General features: G+C 35.6%; 2 protein-coding genes and 1 long non-coding RNA gene across 4 annotated transcripts; all 3 read left to right on the top strand.

Annotated features, from left to right (window-relative positions):
- The first annotated feature begins 714 nt into the window (after nucleotides 1-714).
- LOC140535345 (uncharacterized) lies at nucleotides 715-1286 on the top strand. The gene is made up of 3 exons (XR_011977532.1): nucleotides 715-808; nucleotides 1012-1074; nucleotides 1201-1286. It is a non-coding gene; the product is annotated as an uncharacterized lncRNA (long non-coding RNA).
- An 8975-nt stretch (nucleotides 1287-10261) lies between these two features.
- On the top strand, nucleotides 10262-14683 carry LOC140536112 (polymeric immunoglobulin receptor-like). 2 transcript variants are annotated; one of them, XM_072657760.1, is made up of 7 exons: nucleotides 10262-10363; nucleotides 10449-10781; nucleotides 11161-11493; nucleotides 12285-12389; nucleotides 12496-12609; nucleotides 13648-13700; nucleotides 13866-14683. In XM_072657760.1, the coding sequence occupies exons 1-7, from the start codon at nucleotides 10324-10326 to the stop codon at nucleotides 14058-14060; spliced, it is 1173 nt and encodes a 390-aa protein (XP_072513861.1). In that variant the 5' UTR covers nucleotides 10262-10323; the 3' UTR covers nucleotides 14061-14683. The 2 variants fall into 2 exon arrangements, with proteins under 2 accessions (XP_072513861.1, XP_072513862.1); XM_072657761.1 differs by having other exon boundaries at nucleotides 13869-14683.
- A 2874-nt stretch (nucleotides 14684-17557) lies between these two features.
- LOC140536111 (CMRF35-like molecule 8) lies at nucleotides 17558-20718 on the top strand. Its single transcript, XM_072657758.1, has 6 exons — nucleotides 17558-17661; nucleotides 17957-18277; nucleotides 18456-18803; nucleotides 19443-19547; nucleotides 19652-19750; nucleotides 20294-20718. The coding sequence occupies exons 1-6, from the start codon at nucleotides 17622-17624 to the stop codon at nucleotides 20605-20607; spliced, it is 1227 nt and encodes a 408-aa protein (XP_072513859.1). The 5' UTR covers nucleotides 17558-17621; the 3' UTR covers nucleotides 20608-20718.
- Nucleotides 20719-20880: the final 162 nt, after the last annotated feature.

The following is a 20880-nucleotide window of genomic DNA, read 5'->3' on the forward strand; positions in this document are numbered from 1 at the left end:
TTTTCACTTCTCTAGAAAATGTTAAAAATTATTTTGCTTGGTTGGCTAGAGTAGTATGGAGTTCCCATGCATTTATTTATCAACATGTAACACTGTATACATGTTCTCTTCTTCTACATCCTGTTGTTTACAAATATGAACTGAACATTTTGAGGAAGTGTGGTCTCCAAAGTTGTGATATGCAGAGAGTAAAAGTAATCAAGTGCAGTACTAAAATTTACAAATGTTACTGTAAAGGCAGGAATAAAATCAGGACTTTGTTTAAATGTGGGTCTTGGCTGATTGTTTCTGGTTGACAGATCAATCCATTGATAAGAACATCAGTGTGAATGGCAATGAAGGGAGAGCAACAAACATCAGCTGCAAGTACCCACAATCTCATATGACAGACCCCAAGTTTTTCTGCAGACGAGATGGCAATGCTGACTGTGCTTATAAAACATTTGTCAAAGAAAATAGTATATGGATAAAGGAGGGAAAATTCTCTCATTATGATGAAAGAGCAAATAAGATTTTCACTGTGAGTATCAGCAGTCTGACTGAGGAAGACACTGGTGAATACTGGTGTGGAGCTGAATCAGACTGGGAATCTGATCATGGATATAAGGCTTATATGACAGAGGTCAATGTCAGAGTTACAGGTGAGTTAATTAAATGCAGAAGTTAACAAAATACTGTACTTGATCATATACTATATATACATAACACTTTAACATTTAAAATGAAAATGTTTAAGAATCGGTGACTGAAACAGCAACCAGAATTTCAACATATATCACTGGGACAGCTCACAAGACTCCATCATCTGGTGAGTCTCTACATCTGAACACCAGTGTCCACAGAATATTTATTCAAATACAATATTACATGATATTTATATGACTTTTATATTATTTGTATTATTCATTATTATATTATTTGTTTATTTCTTTATAAATATTCCACAAAAACATTTAAGAAACAATGTAACTGCTTTGCATTAAAACTCTGCTTTGTAAATCCAAACTCTAGGGTCGACAAGTCAATTTCCTTCATCACCTGCAGAACAATCTACACAGAGTGACTCTCCAACAGGTGAGTTCCCACTGCCCCACTTCACTGCACACTCACCAAATAAATAATTTTAAGTAAATCAGTTCATGGTTTTACATTTGTTTGTTTTTGTGATTATAAATGTGCATGTGTGTGTTCTTTGTATAGGCTTTCTGAGTCGGGCTGTGTACTCCTCTATCACTGCTGGTTTGGTGTTGTTCATCGCTGGTTTGATTACAGTAACCTACTGCAAAATAAAGAACAATGGTAAAAACAATTTATTTTAAGGTCTATGCTGAAATAACCACACTGATTACATTAATCCACATTACAGTAAGAAAAGTGTGAGGGTGACCATTTTTGTTGTCACATGAAAAAAAAAGGTTTATTCTGTGCTGCCATTCTCAATCTCCAACAGGCCAAGAATGTATCATTCAACCATTCAGAAAGGTGAGCCAAAAGACCAAGGTTTCCTCTCATATTATTAATATTATATTAATTATCAATTTGACAAACTTCTAATTATATACATACATTTATATTAATTTCAGACTAATGGAAATGCTCTAATAACAAACTTTCTACCTCCCTAGACAACAGCAATTGCCAACAACTCTCTCTACCAGAGTTCAGATCCCAACACTGAACAACCAGATTCAGTCTACCAGAATGTAATCCGCGACACCAACCAATCGGATTCAATTTACCAGAGTCTGAACCCCATCCTGTCAGATTCAGTTTACCAGACTCTGCCACTAACCAATCAGATTTAGACTACTAGAGTATGAATCCTAATACAACCAATCATATTTTAGATTCAGATCAGAATTCAGAATGTAAGTAAAAATAACAGGTCTGTGTTAACAATAACATTAATATGAATCATTTTAGATTATGGACTCAACATGTAATGTTTAGTTTTCCTCTCAAAACTGCAATATGTACAGGACATACAAAGATTGATTCTTGAATAGTGTATATTTTTTAATTAAATTGTACCCTTTCAATTATACAGTGATACATTCATATATTGTGAAGTGTATTCATTTAAAACACCCAAAAAAATAATAGTTAATTTTACTTCTTTAACTACCCTGTTTTTCTGATTTCACAATTCACAAGAAAGACTTTGGTTCCACAAATTTCCTGTTATAAAACATAATTTTATAAAACATTTTCAAACATCATGACAATGCATTAGTCAAGTCAAGTCAAGTCAAGTGGGTTTATTGTTATTTCAACTACATACAGAGTACACAGTGAAACGAAACAACGTTCCTCCCGGACCATGGTGCAACATAGACAGTGCATACAAGACACAAGTGCAACACAAACAAACAAGTGCGGACAGACAACACAGTACAGACAGAGGATAATAAATAATGACTGTAGTGTGCAAGTTGTGCAATGTGCGATAAATAGAGTCCAGTGAGGTAGTAAAGTTGTCAGTGCAAATGCTTGTGCAAAAAATGCTTCCCATGTTATCTGGGATAAATGGTTGGAAAGAGAGAGAGAGGGAGAGAGAGAGAGAGAGAGGGGGAGAGTGTAAGTACAGTTAGAGCTGAAGTACAGTTCACTGACTGAGAGGAGTACTCATCATAGACAGCAGAGTGGTTTATGTGCAATATACTGAGGTGCTATTGAGCCCTAAACTAATTTATCCCAGAATAGCACCATATACTTCTACCTTCTACCTTATACATCAATCACTCCATCACAATCTATGTATACTGCATATACTCAGTACACAGAGTATAAAGAGGAAAGAAAGAGAAATAAATTACAGTTATGATGCATTTTTCCTGTTACACACCCTGTGCTCTAGATGACAATGGAGATATTGTGTACACACATCAATACAGATTAAATAAGTGATTCAAAGTAATATAGTCAAGTCAAGTCAAGTCAATTTTATTTGTATAGCGCTTTTTACAACTGTTGTTGTCACAAAGCAGCTTTACATAATTAGTACTTAAAAAAGGACAGAGACAGAGAAGAAAGAAGAAATAACATGAAGGGTCAAAGACCCCCGTGAGCAAGCCAACGGCGAAAGTGGCAAGGAAAAACTCCCTCAGAGCTGGAGGAAGAAACCTTGGGAGGAACCAAGACTCACAAGGGGGACCCATCCTCCTCTGGCCAGACTATTTAAACATTAATGATAAAAATTACCAAAGCAGATACAACAGAAAGTTGACAGTGGTGATATAGTCGCCAAAAGTGTAACTGTGGAGTACATACAAAGTAAGTCAAATTGATAAACTTGTGCACAACAGTAATATTACATAGCAAGAGCAACAGGTAAAATGTAGCCAAAAAGCAAAAAACCCAAAACCCCAAAAATACAAACTGCTTTAGCATAGTGAAAGTCACTGTGTATCACAGTAAAATGAATTAAGAAAGCATTTTTGCATGTTTGCTTGAACAGGTTCAGAAGGGATGTTAAGATTCTTGTTCTTAAGCATACTTATGTTTCTCAAGAACAAAAACGGAAGTGGCCACACAATCAGTTCTGGTTAAGACATCGCAGAGACAAAGTTAGAAACAAAGATAAAGACAAAAGACGAAGTGTGTAAGTAGACTACTGAAGTAGACTAGAGCTGGTGTAGATCTCTAACCCTAAACTCAAAATGATGATCCACCTCTTTACTTTGTATTTGATTTCAGGTAGGAACCTGCTCTTCTAAATAACCAGTTCTATCAGCAGTGTCAAATAAAGGCTTTACTTAGATGGACATTTTACCTTTTTAGTAGGTGATGGAGCCTTCAAAGAAGTGATGGCATATTCAGGAGGAGGAGTTCTCATCAAGTGTAAATATGAGAAAAAATACACAACAAACCCAAAGTACTTCTGTAACAGTTTAGGGTTAAACTGTGCTGAACAGATCAGGGCAGGAGTTAGTAATGAGTAGGTAAATACTGGAAGATTCTCACTGTTTGATAAAACCAGCGCTGCAGAGTTCTGGGTGTTGATCAGTGAGCTCACTGTGGAGGACTCTGGAACGTACCAGTGTGCAGTTGATCTATCTTTGAAACTGGACATCTACACATCAGTGAAACTGAAAATAAAGGAGGGTGAGTATCTCCTAAAACTGCACCTGTTTATTGTCCTAAACATCTACTTCTTAATCTCTTCTATAGAAATATGGACTAAGCAGATTTCATTTTTAATATTCACATCTGTTTTTATCAACCACATATCAAGGCTCACAAAACCTAATGTCTTCCCTTCCCATACCCAACCACTCCATTTACTTCATGCCCTCCCAAACTGCTTGTTTTGACACAGGCTACGTCTTAAGCTGACACTTAGTCTTTGTCATCCATCTATGAAATATTCACACAAATATTGAAAAAAAAGTTGTTCATTGACTGGAGGCTGACAAATCACCAACCTGTAGGTAGTTTGCCCCTAAAGTGAGGTACTGCAAATTCTGTCTGGTAGGCAATGATTATGCTATACTGTGGGGAATAATAATAAGTGTTTAATCTCATTGTCAGATTTTTACTATGAAAAGAGCATCCATGTAAATAGTCATGTAGGAGGAAGAGTGAACATCAGCTGCCAATACCCAAAATCTCACAGGACAGACCCCAAGTTTCTTTGTAAGAAAGTGGGCAATTGTTTTGTAATTACTGACTGCAATTACAACTCTCATGTTAAAGAGAGGGGAAGATGGATAAAGGAGAGAAATCTCTCTCTGCATGATGATGGAAACCAAATCTGTGAGCATCAACAAACTGACTGAGGAAGATTCTGGCAAATACTGGTGTGGAGCTGAATCAGAATGGGAAACAAGGAATCTGGGATATAAGGTTTATTTTACACAGGTCAAACTCAGCGTTACAGGTGAGTAGATACCATTTTACATTAGTTTGTGGATATCCTTAAGCCTTTTAATCCTGTCAGTGTCTGAGGTAGAACCAAGAAAAATATGTGTGATTAATATTAAGGCAACAATCCCTACAATGTTAGCGGAAATTATTTACATAGGTATGAGTATAGTACATGTAACCTTTTAACAAATACTAACAATTTCTAAATGTGGAAGTGAGAATATGTAGTGATTCATTCAGCTATTTTCTCTTCCACATTAAACATTAATCATCATTTCTGAGCATTTTAAAACTGAGTTATGTAAGTTATGTGTCTTCACAGGTCTATTTGATTGCTTGTTAATAAATGTGCCAGGCACTTTCAGAATTTGTATGCCTATATATCAGAAAAGAAAACACTTAATTTTCTTATATTTGTCACCATTACTAGGAAGAACACAAGCAAGAACATCACCCCACCCCTTGTTATCAACCCCAACTCTACAGTGCACAAAAGAAAACATACAGAAAAGCACTGGAATATCCTCATTTGATACTAAAAGTACTAAAATATATAATGCACATTTGAAAAATGTAGTTAATCAGTAATAGCAATTTCAGAACCAGGAACATTGCTTCCTTCAGAATTTCTGCCATACTTGTCAAAATGAATGGTTCTAAGACAAAGAAAGTAATATGAAATACAGAGTAGAGAGCAGAGAGCAGATTTCCATTGCACTAAACAGTAAAACATCCTCACAAGTAGGGATGGACAATATGAAAATATTTTACTGTTTTATTGTGAAAACAGTAAAACCGATACCGTACTTGTTTCACTGTGGATAATCACACACTTCTCAGCCCCAATGATGCACCCAAGGATGAGCCAGATTGTCTCTAATTAACTATTAATTAAATTTTGCCAATACACCTATCAGAAGCTTCCAAAGACATGACATCATCATATGGACTGTCCCAAATTGTCATAGTAATCTTAGTGTATTTAAACTTTTGACTTAAGAAAGTAATAAAAACTGCTCTAAAAATACTTCTCATTATTCTGGCATTTAGCAAATAGAAATAATTTTAGTAACCCTAATTGACGTAAAATGAGAAAAGATTTTTTTTAATTTCATGTCAGACAGTGGAACAAAAATGCATGTGTCTTTTTATATAGTATATGTAAATGTCTGGTTTCAACTGTATATAGAGGGAATAATATTTTTTCAATTATGATTGTGTTTCCTGCTTCCTCTTTGATCACTGTTGTGTCTGTGATTCTGGATTTGCTTGTGACCGGACTCTTATTCTTCACAGTCAGTCTCCTAAAGAGACTTCGAAAGAATCAAGGTACAACCACATACTTACAGTATTGGACTGCTTAATGAGAAATGATGACACTGATTTAATTAGAAAAGGTTTAGCTGATGTCAAAACATACTGTATACATCAGTATTGGTGACATACAACTTGAAGTCCTGGTCTGCATGTACAAATATGTGCAGGTCATTATTTGATTTTGCTGCATTGTGGTATACATGTTTTTGATTAGTATGCATGTGCAGAAGTCCTGGTAACAGAACTGACATACAGTGTTCAGGTACATACACAGTCATCAGTATTCAGGCTAACTCACCAAAGCTTTTCCACACCATACAGTATTTTGTACAGACATTTCCTGCATGAAGACATCTGAGACATACTATGATGACACTCTGGTAATTTATTTTCTCAAGCACTTTACTCATTCCCAAGATTTACTTATTCCCAAGACTTACTCATTCCCAGTATCTGGTTATAGAAAAGGTATCTGTATATCATTGTTTGTCCACTAAGACTGACAATGATGTACAGATGTTGCCCTCTGCTGGCTGTACATGAACATGCATTAGGATAGCTAGAGTAAGGACAGATAGAAATGAACATGCTCTCAGAAAGCTTTTAGAAAGTTTTAAGAAACTAATTTTCTTATTTTCATATTTTCCAGATGCAACCACAAGCCAGTCTCTTGTTGCTCCTTCAAACAACTGCAGGGTGAGTAATAAGTATATTACTTATTTATATAATTTAAAATGATATTCTAACTTTTGTACTACTAGATGTGTAATAGAACAACCACCATTGGTTCTGTAAATAGTCATGCTGGTAATATATACAGTATATGTCTTATATATTTACAATAAAGACATGTCCAAATGCTTGTGGATATCAATTCTAATGCATGAATTACTGTAAGTTACACCGGCTGCTGACACAGCTTGTTCAGTCCCTGTAGGAAGTACTGTCAATAGAACAGGATTCTCTGGAGCAGATAAACATGAACCTATCCACCTTTACTACTGAACAATGGGGTGGCCATCTTTGTTTACTTTCTGTTAAAAACTCCAGAGCAACAGCAGACTACACTGATATGTATTATAATCACAGCCATAATAATCATCCAACATGTGTAGTATTAAATGTTCAGTTATGTTTTTTTTATTTGTTAAGTGATTACAAATATAAATACCATTTTCTTTAGTACACCAGAGAACAGACACTTTTGCTCCCCATTCTGATGGTTGATGGGAACATTACCTGAAGCTGCTGGCCTAGATGTTCTTAATAAAGAGCTTGATGAGTGTACAAACATCAGAGAAGTGTGTGTGCAGCAAACTTAACCACAGCTTACTGAGCTTACTTCCTGTGTTAAACATGTTGTGCTCTAGATGGCAGTAGAGGCCTTCTAGTTTAGTTGATAATCAACAACATGACCATGCATATTCAAGGACAGAGCTCACACACTAAAATATATATATATACTGTAGATTGTGGCAAACGAAACTCACATATATACTCACAATTTACACATACATGCAATACTTAATCATCCTGGAAAAAGCCTAAGGCTAAGGAAAAACCAAGGAACTTGGTTCAATTCAGGCCACTTGATGCCAAGGTATCATGCACTTATTTCAAAGCACTGTGATGCACATTTCACACTGTCTTGTTGTGGTTTACAATGACCTATCAGTTAATGAATGACATGAACCTGTCATCACCTTTTTTTTAGATGCAGCTAAAGACAAAGCAGAGGCACACAGTCAGACAGAGCTAGGGAGGTACAACATTCAAAGTGTCTAAAATGGAGTAGAATTGATAAGTAACTTAAAATAAAGATTATCCTCATCTTAGGTAAGGAACATTATTAATAAATATATCTATCAGCAGTGTCAAATTACAGTTCTAACTAGATAAAATAATTGTCTTTTTTGTATGTGGTGGGGCCTCCAGGGAAGTGACAGGATATTCAGGAGGAGTTGTTCTCATCAAGTGTAAATATGAGAAACATTACATATCAAACCCAAAGTAATTCTTTAAGGCTTTAGGATTAAATTGTGCTAATCAGATCAAGAGAGGTTAGTAATGAGTGGGTAAATACAGGAAGATTTTTACTGTAAAATCAGCACTGCAGAGTTCTGGATGTTCATCAGCGAGCCCACTGTACAGGACTCTGGAACATATCAGTGTGCAGTTGATAAATGTTTGAAAGTAGACATCTACACACCAGTAAAACTAAAGATAAATAAAAGCATCTCCCACCACTGCACCTTCTAGCACCATTAGTATCAGGTACAGTGTGGATGAATCTACATAATCATAAAAAAGTCATAAAAAGTGTTTTACAAAGTTATAAATTTAGTACCCACTCATTTTAACACTGTTATCACAGATTCTATCCTCAGGGATTTACAGTCCTACAGTTCAGTCTTTCTTTAGAGCACGAAGATGCTAGAAATGAACTGTTTCCCATGTCTCCTACTCTTTAGAGCTTTGGATACATAGTTGTTAAGCCTTGAGCATAGAAAAAACAATAAAGGCTGTACTGATTTGTTAGCATGCAATTATCACCACCCTACCTCATTGCCAACTCATCTCAAAAGTATTGGGTGAAGCATTGCTCCACAGTTCAATGCTTGGGGCTTTATACCCCTCTAATCCACAACAGCATTAAGCATGGTGCCACTATGTCCATGTTTCTCTGCTCCAGAGAAAAAAAAATAATGGAATGAGGTATTATGTTATTGTAAAAACATTCCATTCCATTATTACTTATTACTTATTTCATAGATCCACTCATTCCAAATTTCAAATTTTACCATTTTAGGTAAAAATGTTAAACTGAAAGACACATATAGAGAGAGAGAATTGGTCACTAGGCCTCAGTGGAGAAAGAGTGATGCACAGATGCTGCCCTCTGTTGACTCTAAATGAAAGACACTAGGAGACCCAAAGTAAGAATAGACTTAAACACAAACTTTATGTGTCATACATATTTGAATGGAATCATTTACTAATAATGTAATGTTATGGTACTCCTCAGATCCAGCCTCAACAACAAACCAATCCTTCAGTGTCTCCTCAAACAACCACATTGTGAGAAATTAGTGTATTTATTTATTTATTTATTTAAAATCTTATACACAATATATTCAATAAACAACCAGTAAGTACAATATATGGTTGCTTATTATTATAAGAATGTTAATTAACAGCCATTAAGATACATTACATCTTAAAATAAATATTCCATGTCAATACTAATGCCTCAGATGTTACACAGTTAATAATTAACCTAAGCAGTTCAAACTACCTGGTTAAACAAAGTAGTTCAAAACAAACTAAGCAGTCTAAACTGTTTGGTTAATAAGTACACAAGCATTAATTAGGGGCATTAAATTAGGTGCAAGACTCATTGCTAAATTATTAAAATGTGTAAAAATGTCTTAGTAATGTGTTACAGTAAGGAGTAATGCATCAAGCATGTGTGATGATTTAGGTAAAACTTAATTAGCATGTCCACATTCCTTAATGAAGAGCACTGTTAAGTGCCTTTTTCAGCCATCTCCCTCACACAGTGAAGTGTCTATTCTACTGCTCAACCCCTTAGATGTCTCTCAAACTAGCAATGTTTATGGCAATGTTCACTTACCCAAAAAAAAACTAGGCCTTTTCAAATCCTGTTTATACTATAGCTCAACTACCATCACACCATCATGATCATCTTGCCAACTTAAATGATCTACACTCCTGCACAACAGTAATCTGTACCTAGTAAACTACTAACCTCTAAAGAAGAAAGGCTTATTACACACTAAAGTGTATTATTCAGGGAATACAAGGACCTCTGTTCAAACTGGTGGGGCTATTTTTTGGTAATAGAAATTTGTAACAACATTTTAGGCCTGCTGCACTGTTTAAGGGGTTGAGCAAAAAATGTTTTATGTGCTGCTACATCATGAAACACGCAACAAGCTCCAACACAACTCAAAGCCAGAGTTAAAAAGGGAAGTGGGCATGGCATGTGTTTGTGGTTTAGATGCTGCTGAAGATGTAGAGTAGAGACACATAGCTTTACAAAGAGTGAGTGTTTCAAAGTCTCTGATATCTGACTGATGTGGACAAGAGTTGGTGTGGATCTGAGAACCTGAATTCAGAATGAAGATCTTCCTCATGTTCACCCTCCACCTGATGTCAAGTAAGGACCTACACTTGTAAATAATCATCATCATCAGCAGTGTCACATGAAGGCTGTACTTAGATGGACATTTGGCTTCTTTTAGTAGGTGGGGAAACCTTCAACAAAGTGACAGGGTACTCAGGAGGAAGCGTTCTCATTAAGTGTAAATATGACAAATCTTACATATCAACTCCAAAGTATTTCTGTAAGATGTTGATGCTAAAATGTGCCAACCAGATCAGTACAATTGTTAAAAAGGAGTGGGCTGATCCTGGAAAATTCTCACTGTTTGATAACACCAGCACTGCAGAGTTACAGGTGTTGATCAGAGATCTCACTGTGGAAGACTCTGGGATGTACCGGTGTGTAGCTTCTAAAGATTCAAAACAAAGCATTTGCTCAACAATGGAACTGAAGATAATGGAACTGAACAAAGGTCAGTGTCTACTCTGGTAGCATCTGTTTATTTTCCCAAACCTCCAGAATTACTAGCATTTGTGAAGTACATTTATTCATCTGTCCATTCACATTCTAGTCTGAAATCTTTGGCAGCAAGAGGAAGAGTTAATTAAGTTCACATTATACTTAACTGTAACATAACACCATATCATTACTGGGTCTGAAAAGATAACCCCGATACACAAGCAGTAATCATGTTTCTATGTAAACATATGCATGTGACCAATGAGTTGGTACTGATCAGTTAGTCGTGACGTAAGTCTTCTGATGTAGTTTGTTGCTTCACAAGTTAAATAATCTGTAGTCAGTATAAAATCCCAATACCAATAGAAATAATGGAATAATTCCTTTGACAGGTCTGCACTATGATAAAAGTATCAACCTAGTTGGTCATGTAAAAGGAGATCTGAACATCAGCTGCAAATACCCAACAGCCCTTAAAAATAAAAACAAGTTTTTCTGCAAGAGACTGGGCAGTACTGGTTGTAATTATAAAACACCTGTTGAAGAGGGCAAAAAATGGATAAAGGTTGGACTATTCTCCTTCTATGATGACAGAGAAACAGATATCTTTACTGTGAGCAGCAGCAACCTGACTAAGGGAGAATACTGGTGTGGAGCTGAATCAGACTGGGAATCTGATCATGGATACAAGGTTTATATCACACAGATCAATCACAGAGTTACTAGTGAGTAGATACTACATTGACTTAATCTGTTTTCACTTTTTTTGGAATGCTTTGGGATGTTTTTACTTTAGTTTTTACATGCATTAATTTAAACATGCAATTAGCTGATTACAAACTGTGATTAATAAACTGCTAAAATATATTTTTTAGTAATAAGCCTGTTCTGAAAATGTATTTGTTCTTGTAAAACGTAGGGAGCAAAAGTATAAAGTTTACAGTACAAAGTACAGTATTAAGTACAGTAACAAAGCAACAATACTTTGTTACTTGTCACCTCTGTTAGTACATCCTACCTGGACTAGAACTAGTAGTACCAGTAGTTATAGTAGTATTTTCAAGACCTGAAGAAAAAGTTACATATGCACATTTCTTTGACATGTGATTAACATTAATAGCATTTAAATGAGGAACTGAGAAGAGCCTGAAATAGCACCCCAGAATTATTAGCACATGGCTGTTGATTTTCTGAAAAACATTCACTTTAATAATCACAAAGCTCCTCTAATGAGAGATTGATGTCCATATATTAAGGTGTTTTAGGTGTTTGTGATGAGCATCTTGCCATCTTTTTTGCTTAAAATGAAAATGATAAAGCTTCTATTCCTTTACATGGCATTTATAGACAGCAAATGCTCATTCTCTCACATATGAGAGAAAACTCTTCAGCTAAAAAATAGCTAATTAGTTTAAAACCTCATCAGGTACACAAACTGTATGTATCCTGATAAAGCTGTATTAAGACTGCAATAATGCACATAGATATTCTAACAAATTCACATTTAACTCCTCAGGTCCTAATATTCTATCACTGTCTTCAACAAGCACAAGTTCACTGACCATGAATCCAACCACGCTCTTGAGTTCTACGACCACATTACCTTCATCTGGTGATAAATGTGCTTATACACAATCTGTAGTACACACCAAGTCTACTCATATGTCATCACTTCTTAATGATTACTGAATAAAACTGATTTGATAATTGTGTTTCCATATTCCTAGCATCAGCACCTTCAGCTGCCCCTGTGATCACTGTTGTATCGGTGATTGTGGTGCTGCTTCTGATTGGAATCTTAGTCTTCATTTTTATACTCCAAAAAAGAAACAACAATCAAGGTACCATCACACACAGCCACACAAACACACACACAGGCTCTTAACACTCTCTACTTCAGGGTTGCTGTGGCATGGCTGATCCTGCATGATAACTATGGCTTTCTAATCTGGGATAGGAATAAATAATTTCATTGTACTGTACAGGTACATTTTGGTTGGTAAAGTGTAGTGGTAACAGGACCACAATGTACATGGTAGACTATGGTATTAATTGAAAATTCTTTATTTGACCCCTGCATACCTCATATACACATTAAACTAATAGTATTTAGTAATACTAGTAATAGTAATTAGAACAAAAAAGCTATTACATGGTATTTAGTTATGGAATTCTGAAAGTTACTTTTAAAGCAGCAGCAGTTAACCCAAAATTATTTACTAGAGGTTGTAATGAAAGCATAAATTAATTCACATTTGATATATAAATCTGAGGCATTAAAAAAATATCCAAAATACAAAACATCAAGATCATTTTCTCCAACCGGTTTGGAGCCCTGGCCTTAGTGCGATTTTTACAAACTATAGGCATATCAATGCCGTCATGTAAAACCTTTGTCTTTAAAATGGCAACTTTACAGCACAAAAATACATTGTCTTAGCTTACAATGAAAGTCAATTATTTTATTCCATGTTAATTTTGAGCATTGCTATTGGTCCATTCATCATGACATTCTAAGACAATATAAAGAACTGTCAGATTCACATGTCAAAAACTGAAAAACAGATCAAATGAAAATGTGTTTATGGGGCAGCAATGATATTTGGAACTTGAAACTGACTATATCAAGTACACCTCTGTTGGCTTACAAAGAAAAAAACAACTGAGACAGCAGGCTTACTAACTAAAAGTGATAGATGCTGCCCTCTGCTGGCTAGCAATAATGAGGCTTGAAATAAAGACAGTATACACATTCTCAGATTAATCCAAATAACAGTTTGAATAGTAATTCAAGTAATGAATATCATGCCTTAAACACTTACCAAGTATTTTAATTGTGTTATGTATAATTGCTTTTACATCAACATATCTCTCCTCAGACCCACAGTCAACCACAAGCCAATCCCTCAGAGGCCCCTCAAACAACCACATGGTAAGTAATAAGTGTGTAAGCATAAGTCAATCACTGCTGTACAAATATGCAGCAATTAAATGCATGCAATGCTAATCTGTAGCTGAAACATCTTAAATCACAGACAAAATCTAGTCATGTAAATTGCCTTAAAATTACTAAAAGGGTAAATTGTCTTTAACCCAGCAGGTACCCGTGGCTATCTATGAGGAGTTTAAAGACACCAGATGTCCTCTTGCCTCAGGCACCAGAGCTTCCACAGTCTACTCTACTGTCAACCTGTCCACAAATCCATCGCAAACGGTCTATGACAACATCCAATTACCTGCAAACCTCTGTGATTTTACAAATCCTGTTTATTCTACAGCTCAACTACCATAAACCATCCTGATCAGTATATCTACTCCACAGCCCTATTACCTATTATTATCAATGTAGATGAAGGTAGTGACTGACTTACATTTGCAAAAGAAGCTCTCAAGCAGCAAGCATACATACATGATCACTTTAGGTGATTATATTTCATTTATAAATAAATCTGCCTCACTAAGTAAGTACATTGATTAACATATTGCTACATACAGTTATATGCAAAAACTTTGTCTCTTATTTAAATATGGATTTTCATTTGATCTTCATTTGAAAAAAATATTAAGATTCAGAAATGAATACTTGTTTTACTGCAATTGTATTAAAATTTAGTTTTTTTTTGTTCATCAGTTTCTGAAGCCCTGAATCGCAGTTTTACATTCACAGATTTGGTTCTTACTGCATTGTAGCCCAAACCTTGTAGAGTGTGTTAGTTTTGTTTTATGTTTCCCAGTTTTCTATTAAACTGCTTGGCTTCCTCCCTGTCCCAGGTGTATTACTTTGGTTACCTGGTTTGTGTTGTCAAGTGCTTTTTACTTTCTAGTTTTGCCCATTAGATTGCTGTACCTGTTTTATTTGTTTTTGTTACCCTGTGTCCTGTTTTCAATAAAGTCTTGCATTGTCCAACCCTGCAAGTGTTTCCTTGTGTTCACTGCCATGTCTGACCCAACATGACAGATACTGCTCTCAAGATTGATCTCAAGCAAAAAACACTTTTTTAATTAAGGCAGAAATATATTATAATTCTGCCTTAACTATAATCAATAAACTCAATTTTAATTATCATAAGTCTGCAGTTCTTAAAAAATTTCAGTTGTGATATTTATTACATTATTTACTTTTGCTGGGTTACTTGTGATTTTAATCTGTGTTGTATGTAAATGCAGTTGACTTATAATTTACATTATTGCAAGGTTAACTTAAAGTGTTGAATATTCTATCTTTTAAAATGATGTAGCCATGTAAAGTGTTACTCTAATAGTTCTTTACTGTGAGAATCAAAAGGGCCTGAGAAGTACTGAATACTGGCATGGAGCTAAATCAGACTGGTAATCTGATCATGGAAACAGTTAATATCACAGAGATCAATCAAGTAGATCAATCAAGATCAATAATCCCTGCTATTTTATGACCATTTATGTAAATTGTTTGTATTAATATTTTTAAGTATTCATACCATTCATCGGTAATTGTTCTACTCTTGTAGTGTTTGTTTAAAAAAATATATTTTTATTTCTTGTTTAAAAAAATGAAAAATTCTTGTTTTATCTTTATCTCTAGAAACTACATTTCTTCCTGTGGGCTAATCAAGTGTGTAGTTTTAGCATAATATCCTGCTTTTAGATGGTAATTATGGTAATAGTATAAATTGTTATAAATTGCATGTATTTAAGTATCTTTTCATGGGACAACAGAAAAACAGGTTGCCACTGAAATGCTTTTCCACTCTTCCATGACGACATCAAGGAGCTGACGGATATTCAAGACTTTGCGTTTATTCACCTTCCGCTTGAGGAAGCCCCAAAGATGTTCTATTGGATTTAGGTCTGGTGACATGCTTGGCCAGTCTATCACCTTTATTCTCAGCCTCTTTAATAATACAGGGATATTTTAGAGGTGTGTCTGGGGTAATTATCCTGCTGGAACACTGTCCTGCAACGTAGTTTCCGGAGGGGGGGGGGGGTCAGGCTGTGCTTCAATATATCACAGTACAAATTGGAGTTCATGTGTCCCTCAATAAAATGTAACTCCCCAAAATCTGCTGCACTCATGCAGCCCCAGACCATGACATTCCCACCACCATGCTTGACTGACATGCATCCCTTTCTGCTGTGACACTGAGAATTTCCCCACTGTGGGACTAATAAAGGATTATCTTATCTTAGGCATGACACACTTATCTTTGTACTCTTCACCTAATTGCCACCATACATGCTTGAGACCATCTGAACCAAACAAATTAATCTTGGTCTCATCAGACAATAGGGCATGGTTCCAGTAATCCATGTCCTTTGTTGACATGTCTTCAGCAAACTGTTTGCGGGCTTTCTTGTATACAGACTTCAGAAGAGGCTTCCTTCTGGGGTGACAGCTATGCAGACCAATTTGATGTAGTGTGCAGCGTATGGTCTGAGCACTGACAGGCTGACCCCCCCACCTTCTCAATCTCTGCAGCAATGCTGACAGCACTTCTGCACTTACCTTTAGAGACAGCATTTGGATGTGACGCTGAGCACGTGCACTCAGCTTCTTTGGACGACCAACGCAAGGTCTGTTCTGAGTGGATCCTGCTCTTTTAAAATGCTGGATGATCATGGTCACTGTGCTGCAGCTCAGTTTCAGGGTGTTGCCAATCTTCTTGTAGCCTTGGCCATCTTCATGTAGTGCAACAATTTGTCTTTTAAGATCCTCAGAGTTCTTTGCCATGAGGTGATATGTTGGACCTAATAACACCTGAGACCTAGTAACACTAATGAGTCACATGACATTTTGGAGGGAAAATGACAAGCAGTGCTCAATTTGGACATTTAGGGGTGTACTCACTTTTGTTGCCGGTGGTTTAGACATTAATGGCTGTATATTGAGTTATTTTGAGAGAAGAATACATTTACACAGATATATAAGCTGCAAACAGACTACTTTTCAATGTGTCAAAGTGTCATTTTGTCAGTGTTGTCCCATGAAAAGATGTACTTAAATATCTGCAGAAATGTGAGGGGTGTACTCACTTTTGTGATACACTGTATATAAACTCTAGCATGTATGTACTTACTCTCTCAAAACTACATTTAATGAATTTACCAGGACCAGATATTCCAGAGACATTTTGTCAAATTTGTCAAGTCATTGTCAGAGGTATTAAAAATTGAATCAAATCTTCATATTTTCAGACTAATATTAGTTATTAAAATGACCTAGCTTTTTTATTCTTAAAAAAAAGAAAATGTCAATCAGGTTCAGTCTGCCAGAGTCAGAAACCCAGCACCAACCAATCAAATTCAGTCTTCCAGTCTCTGAGTGCCAGTACCAACCAATCAGACTCAATCAGTCTACCAGAGTGAAAAATCTGACGTACCAACCAATCAGATCCAGTTATCCAAGAGTCCCCAAACCCCAGCACTATCTAAGGAATAATTGAGCATTGCATTGCATTCTATATGCACTGTACACAAATGATGGCAATTTGTTTACTATGGCTGTTTGTTTGTATCAAGTAAATTCTACTTCTGTTATAAAGTCTATTATAGTTTTATACATTTTAGTACTTTCCTGCTGCAGTGTTTTCAATGCATGAACATCCTGACAAGTTGAGCAAATGATAGTTTACTTAAAAGCACTTAAAATACATTTCAATGCATTTTAACAGCAATTCAGATCATTTATATCTGACCAAAAAAGAGATTTCTGCAGCTTTCTTTCTCATAACCTAAAAAGGGAAATAGGCATGGTCTCATGTACTGTTTTAGATGCAGAGGAAGTCAAAACAGAAGCTCAGAGTTTGACAGAGATAGACCTCTGATATCTGTCTTAAGTGGCCTACAGCTGGTGTGGATCTGCGAGCCAGAACTCAGAATGAAGAGCCTTTTCATCTTCACCCTCTACCTGATTTCAGGTAAGGAAATGCACTTCTAAATAATCAGCACTTTCAGCAGTGGGACTGAATCAAATTTTGATTTCAAATACATTCTGTTTTATAGTAGTGTTTTTGTTTTGTCTCATGTTATAAATTCAGCACTTTCTTTCACAGCAGTGTGCTTTCACACTGTAAGAAATGTTTTTTAAAAGTTCAATAAATGCATGTCTCCTACAATAAGTAAGCATGTTAAATATTTGTAATTTTAATATTGACCAAAATCATGATTGTTTTTGCCAGTTGAGCAGGCTTTACTTAAATGGACATTTTGTAGGTGGCAGTGCCTCATATGAAGTGACAGGACATTCAGGAGGAGGAGTCCTCATCAAGTGTAAATATGACAAAAGTCACATATCAAACTCAAAGTACTTCTGTAAGATTTCAACACTAAACTGTGTCACCCAGATCAGGACAGAAGTTAAAAATACTTGGGAAAATAGAGGACGATTCTCACTGTTTGATAACACAAAAACTACAGTGCTCTGGGTGTTGATCAGAGAGCTCACTGTGGAGGACTCTGGAACATACCAGTGTGGTGTTGCTAATGGTTCAAACCTAAATATCTACACATTAAAGAAACTACTTACACTTACTGGTAAGTTATGGCTTGAAAAGTCTGATTTCTAAAGTAGTCTGTTGCTCCATGAGTTAACTTGATCACTAGACACTGTACAGACTATATCACTAGATCTGTAGAAAGTTGTGTTGCTGTTACAACATGTTGCAAAAATGATGTACACTTCAGCCAACTAAAACTTAAACTTTTTTTCCAGTGAATAAAAACAACATCAATGCACTGGGCCATGTCGGAGGAAGTCTGAACATCAGCTGTAAATACCCACAACACTATAAAGGCAAACCTAAGTTTCTTTGTAGGAAAGTGGATATTGCTGACTGTGCTTATAAAATATCTAGTAGTAGTAGATGTGATAGTATTAGAAGATGGAAAACAGTAGAGAAATTCTCTCTGTGTGATGACAAAGAAGCTCAGATTTTTACTGTGAGCATCAACAACCTGACTGAGGAAGACTCTGGTGAATACTGGTGTGGAGCTAAATCAGGCCAGACATCTGGTCATAGATACAATGTTCATATCACACAGACCAATCTCAAAGTTACTGGTGAGTAGATACTGTTGATTTAATTTTCTTACATATACATTTTCATACATACACATTTAATTTACTATGAATAAATGTCAGAAGCAATATCAGAAACAAAGTGATGTATATGAGAAGAGTCTTACATAAAGTAATTACTTAAATTAGTTATGTACAATATTTTATCCATATGTACATATGGACATAATTTAACTAATTTCTGTAATACTGTTGACAAGTTAGCACTAAGACAATGCACTAGTAGTTTAAAATAGAATTACTAGAGACCATAAAAAACTATTTGCATATGCACATATGAGTCCTTATCACCATGACTAGCATTTAAATGAGGAACTGAGAAAAGCCTGAAATAGCACCCCAGTAATATTAGCATATCTGTTGGTTTTCTCAAATACATTCAGCAAACAATAATGAACACTACTGAGAAAGTTTAAAAAGTTTGCTTGTGTGCGTTTACAAGCACTCCTGGCATTCTTAGATGTAATTACAATTATTTTACCTGGCTGACATCCAAAGCTACTTACATTTAAGTCATAACAAAAACACCATCAAACACAACATAAAACAAATAAAGCTAAAGCAATTTTTAAAAATATTTTATTTACATTGTTTAATTCTAACACAAATCTAATTCCTTAGATCCTGATGTTCTATCACAGTCATCAACACACATAGGTTCACCCACAACAAAACCAACCACACTGTCAACTTCTAAAACCACATCACCTTCATCTGATGCTAAAGGTATTTATACAGTGTGCAGAACACAGGAAGTCTACATATATTTAACATGTCTACATTTAAATTTGCTTATACCTGATTCACTAATTCCGATTATGTTTCTCCAGAACCAGCATTTCCAGTTTTAGTTTCTGTGATTTTGGTATTACTTCTGATTGGATTCTTATTCATCATACTTACTCTCCGAAAACGAAGCAAGAATCAAAGTACAACCACGCACATGGATACATACACCTTTCTTAAGCTAAACGACACATACATAGCTACAGAAGGGTACATTACCTACATGTATTTGCTATAATTAAATCACTAAATCAGTTTACACAGAACTGATTAATGACCAACCCCAATCTAGCATTTCCAAAGAACAGTTAATTTTACTCTTTTAACACAGGCTACAGTAAGCTGAAAACGTTTTACAGCAGTACATCAACACCACCAACAACAAAGGCTTATTATAAGCACAACTAATAATTAAATCTGAAAAAATATATACAACAGGCATAACTTCTACACAATTCTACCTATAACTTTAATTAGACACAGACTATAGTGACATGCTCAGTAGTGCCCTCTGTTGGCTAGCAATTATGAGGCCAAAAGTAAACAGAATTCACATATTCACTGATGAATCCCTTCATTTAATCTGGGACTGTTATTAAGGTGACTAATATTGTGTTTAAAATTCACAATAAGAATGTGATTTTTTTAATGTATGAGTGTTAATATCAAGTTTTCTTTCTTCTTAGACCCAATTTCATTCTCAAGCCAATCCCTCAGAGACCCAGTAAACATCTGTGGTGTAGGTCAAGCATCAGACACTGCAGTTTCCACAGTCTACTCTACTTCCCAACTGCTCACAAACCCCTCAGATCCTGTTTATGACAATCTCCAGTTACCCATGAGTGACTTTTTGCATTCAGCAGCAATCTCTGCTGAAGATCCAGCATACGCTACTGTGAAATTTAGGAAGAATGTGTGCAGTTCTAATAATGCTGATACCTTCAACAAGGAGGACGACTTCTGTGACTATGCTACTGTCAAACATGTTTTTGGAACATGATCAAAGTAGTTATTTTTTTCTTTAGATTATTTAACACAATGTAGTGACATACTTTGCTTTATCACAGCTGTTTGCATTGCTGTATTCAAATGGCATCTTAATTGTATATATTGAACATTTATATTAATAAATGATTGTTCAGTTTTGTATGTCAGCTGTTTTGTATAATACTAAACATTTAGTAGCTTAGTAGCTTTAGTAGTTTAGTAGCACCTAACACTTTCTCTGCTTCTCCACTTCAGTGGCCAGCAGTGATGGGTGGCAGCAGTAGGT

This window comes from Salminus brasiliensis, chromosome 15 (assembly GCF_030463535.1).
Source record: "Salminus brasiliensis chromosome 15, fSalBra1.hap2, whole genome shotgun sequence".
Taxonomy (NCBI): Eukaryota; Metazoa; Chordata; class Actinopteri; order Characiformes; family Bryconidae; genus Salminus; species Salminus brasiliensis.